The 4,602-nt window shown below is 47.5% G+C and overlaps 1 protein-coding gene across 1 annotated transcript in view; it reads right to left on the bottom strand.

The window, feature by feature from the left end:
* Nucleotides 1–1,642: 1,642 nt before the first annotated feature.
* SARC_05630 (hypothetical protein) overlaps nt 1,643–4,602 on the bottom strand; it is a gene marked incomplete at both ends in the record, with an annotated part of 3,675 nt that continues 715 nt past the window's right edge. Inside the window, 3 exons of the mRNA XM_014300506.1 lie at nt 1,643–2,563; nt 3,032–3,187; nt 3,756–3,875. Of these exons, the coding sequence (XP_014155981.1) occupies nt 1,643–2,563; nt 3,032–3,187; nt 3,756–3,875 (1,197 nt within the window). The remainder of the gene's footprint in view (nt 2,564–3,031; nt 3,188–3,755; nt 3,876–4,602) is intronic.

The raw sequence follows: 4,602 nt of genomic DNA on the forward strand, positions 1-4,602 counted from the left end.
TATATATATAAATATATATATAATATATATATAATACATATATATATATATATATATATATACATTTATATATATATATTAATAAATATATATATATACATACATACATACATACATACATACATACATACATACATACATACATGCATGCATACAAACATACATACACATCAATACACACCAACACACACACACACATATATATATATATATATATATATATATATATAAATGTATATATCCATCGTTTACTTTACCTAGACCTTTTTATTATCAGTTTGTGTATGATATAGCGGGCTTTAAGTTACAGTCCAAGCGATCCAGGCCATACTTATATAGTTCCCCAGGTGTGGTACTTGTGGCTCTGCGGCTCTTTCTGCTACAACTGTCCCCGTCGCACACCCATACTACACGCAGCACGTGCGACGGCAAATAAGCGTAAGGCGAGGACAGGGCCATTACGATACCGTTACAAGCAAACATCTACCTATATTTCCGACTGAACTCCATCACAAGCATATTTCTACCTATAATCCCGCCTATTTAGTACGTATGCGTCTTCGACCATCCAGTGGTGATAGTTGTAGCCAATGAAGCCCAATGGCGTTGGTGTGGCGTATAGAGCGGTGTACGCTGTTACGTTTGCCAGACTCACGCCCACACAGACACGGTACTATATCAATACAACGGTGTGTGTTTTAACCACCAAGTGCTATTGGTGGTTACCACTATGGCCCCAACACCTTCTACTTCGGCAGTGATACTACCTTCCATCGATATATATATATATGTGTGATGGTACTGCCGTTGGTCACAACTATAGCCCCAACACCTTCTACTTCAGCAGTGACACTACTTCTCTCGCAAGTGTGCCTCCCTTTCCTACTGATGTTACCACAGGAAACCGAGCGCTCCCTTTCCTACTGATGTTACCACAGGAAACCAAGCGCCATTGCAATACTCTAAGAGTAGTCTGTCTTTCAGGTTCACCGAGTTCATGGGTTTAGGGCCTAGGGTTTAGGGCATCTTCGATTGAACCGGGTACATGGTTTTAGGGTTTAGGTTTTAGGGCATGACCGCTGCTTCGTGAGGTTGGCGTGTGGGGCTATCGTCCGAGGCCTCGCACAATCCACCAGGCACAGCTGCAAGTCTTATGTTGAGCAGCCTGGTCTTCAAGACGCACACACAAGGAGCTTTTCTACAATATGTACCCACATGGATATGTACACACATGAAGATGTGCACACATGAATGAAGTCTTCTTAAGTAATCGAGTAGCCAGTGTTTGGTGACCGAAAAAGAGTAGCGATCGATCCTTGCGCTGACACACACCCTGTGTGCTATTTAACGACCCTATCAATGTAAACCTTGAATCTACGCCCACCCCACGAGACAACCTATGTGTGCATGTCACGGGACATGAATCCACCCGTGCTCGTGTGTAAACCCTAAACCTGGTGCATACTAACTTGTATAGTATGTGTGTGCGATATGACCCGCTGCATCACCCCGGCAAACTGATCAGTCCCTCGCCTGACATACCGTCTCGCAGGCCACCGAATTCTAATAATAGCAACCAATAGCAACGCAGCTCTGCCACCGAATTCTATTAATAGCAACCACTAGAAACGCAAGCCATCGCTCAGTGAAAGCTAGTCCAGAACGACCGGCGCAACACCGCAACCACAGTCTTGGCATGCACATAGCACGAGAGGCCTATCAGCGCACACGCCAAGGCACGGCCAAACCACAGGAAGAACACAAAGCCTGTGTCTATTTCGATCTGATACGTACTCAGTACCAGCGTGATGAGAGGGAATACCGAACCCCACCACCCCAGAGTGAATCCCATTCTGACCTCTGGCCTGCTGTGCGGGTCCTGGGCATGGGCGCTGCTCAGTCCACTTTCCTGCACCTCGTGCGTGTAGGGGAAAGACCGGAAATGCCCCAGTGTCTGTGCTTGTGTTTGTGTTTGTGTTTGTAAGTCTGTATCGCTGTGGGCGTGTGTGAGCGCGTGTGTGCCTTGTGATGTGTGTGAGTGTGTGCTGTCCTGCATTACACCCCTCCGGCTCTTTCGCCCCCTGCGCCTGTCCGATAACATCAGAAACCGGGCCAAGCGATTGCCCTTGTATGTCGAACTTATACTGGTCACACAGGCTATAAATAGCCACCAACACCCCGTACCCCACATGACCACCCCCACCATAAGCGTCATCCCGGGAGCATTCACTCCCCATGACGAAATAGTGCTTATTCTCTCACCACTGCATGCGCACGTGAGCGGGTCGGCCGAGCCCTCGCCCAATGCACAGAAGTAACCCGCACACTGCAGCGCAAGCGTATTGCGACCAAGCATGATGATCGCATTGCTGCCCTGGCCTATGGGCCCCAACACCACCCACACAGAATTACCCAGATAGCCCGAGGGCAGTCCGTGCACAATCAGACGCGACAGGAACGCTGCAATGACTGGGGCTGCGGCTAGGATGCCTGCACCCCACAGTATGTACCCTGCGATGAGAATGTTCTGCTGATGCGCTGGTGAGTACTGTGCTGGGCCTACCTGCGGTGTGGCAATGGGTAGGGTTGGGTAAGTGGGTAGGGTTGGGTCAATGGGTACGATTGGGTCAATGGCTAGGGTTGGGTGGGTGGTGCAGTGGAGGCATACGAGTGAGCAGACTGATTGGACGATGGTTTATGTAGATGTATATGGCAGGGAGATGAGGATGCGGATAGACAAACACCCAGGTGTACATTATAACTAACACACATACCTATACACACACATACAATCGTACGTATAGACTGTCGGGTTGTATATAAATACAAGTTCTTCGGCCGCCCCCCCCACGTTGTCAACTACGACATCTTTATATCGTCATCCTCCCTTGGAAGGTTCTAACGCACGGAAGTGTGTCTGCAGACCTGTTTTCCAATCACGTGCACATCAACAACGCGCACGCGCACATACGCACATATACAAACACTCTCACAAGCGCACATACACACATATACCTACACTCTCACATACCACACCAGCGGTCGCGGATTGCACCACACAGGTTACCAATGGCAGCAGCCACAGAGAGGTCATAGTGTGGTGTTGGTGTATGTGGGTGACCATCATCAGGTACGGAAGCAGCGTCATAGACATCACGCACCCGGCCACGGTGATCCAGAACAACACCTGAGAATACGTACCACCATACACGCACAGTAGCAAAACGCGTTGGAGGGGTAAGGTTAGTGAGGGAAAGAGACGAGCGCCGGGACTACGGCTGGCAAAGGTAGACACCCTTAATAGCATATGCAGGAGGTCATAGACCGGTCAATAGGAATAGAAAATACTGTGTATCTGTGGCCTGATGCGACACCGCTGTACTATACGTATTTGGTAGATTTCAACGTCGGTGCCACCGAGTCAATTGGTCCACAACATCAATATTAAACACTAACAAAATAACACCGAGAGAGTGTGGGGTATGAGAACGACGTCAAAAGGTGGTAGGCAAATGAAAGCCTACAAACGTTCATTCATGATGGCGTATGGACTATAGGCGGTATACAATCGGTTCAAGCAGTGGAAGTACTACTAGGCACACGGCAGGTGTACCTGTACAGGTGCAATCCAGTCCAATTCACAAACTTGAGGTGCAGACACCCGGATGTGAAGAGATTCGAACACCTGAAACCCCTGCGCAAGTCTCCTTCTATACTCGCGAGACGTATGGTTATATTGCGTTGCAGACACACACCTGAGCTGTCATGAACGCTACGGCCTCCGGCATGATGTTCGGTCCAAACAGCACAAAACCGGAACACAGTACAGCCATCCCCATTGGCAGACAACCAAAAAAGAGCGAGTCCTGTGGATGCTGTATGTGGACAGAGGCAGACCCAATGACTTCAGGGGACAGAGGCTATACATTTCTATGCATAGGGTACTTCATACGTAGGGAAAAGAGGATATACGTTTCTATGCATTGGGTACTTCATACGTAGGGGACAGAGGATATACCTTTCTATGCATAGGGTACTTCATACGTAGGGGACAGAGGATATACGTTTCTATGCATAGGTTACGTCATACGTAGGGGACAGAGGATATACGTTTCTATGCATAGGGTACTTCATACGTAGGGGACAGAGGATATACGTTTCTATGCTTAGGGTACTTCATACGTAGGGGACAGTGGATATACGTTTCTATGCATACGTTACGTCACACGTAGGGGACAGAGGATAAACGTTTCTATGCATAGGGTACTTCATACGTAGGGTAGGGTGTGCACTATACCAAGCAAGGGCTAGAGAGAGCATGGGTGTAATTTGTTCTGATCGATTACTACGGTTGAAGAGAGAGACGGAGAGGTCACACATAGCCTACCCCATAAATTCTGGCGGTCACAATGCCATCTTGGTCGAGCAGTCATCTGTTCTGATTCGTATATTGTCAAACAAAAGATATCAAAGCCACTGATACACTTCATAGATAAATCCAACGAATATGCATAGATCTATGTGCAGCTATGCTTGATCATACAAACGAGATATGTTAAATAAGACTCGTATATATATATATATGTATATATATATATATGT

This window comes from Sphaeroforma arctica (genome assembly GCF_001186125.1).
Source record: "Sphaeroforma arctica JP610 unplaced genomic scaffold supercont1.366, whole genome shotgun sequence".
Taxonomy (NCBI): Eukaryota; class Ichthyosporea; order Ichthyophonida; genus Sphaeroforma; species Sphaeroforma arctica.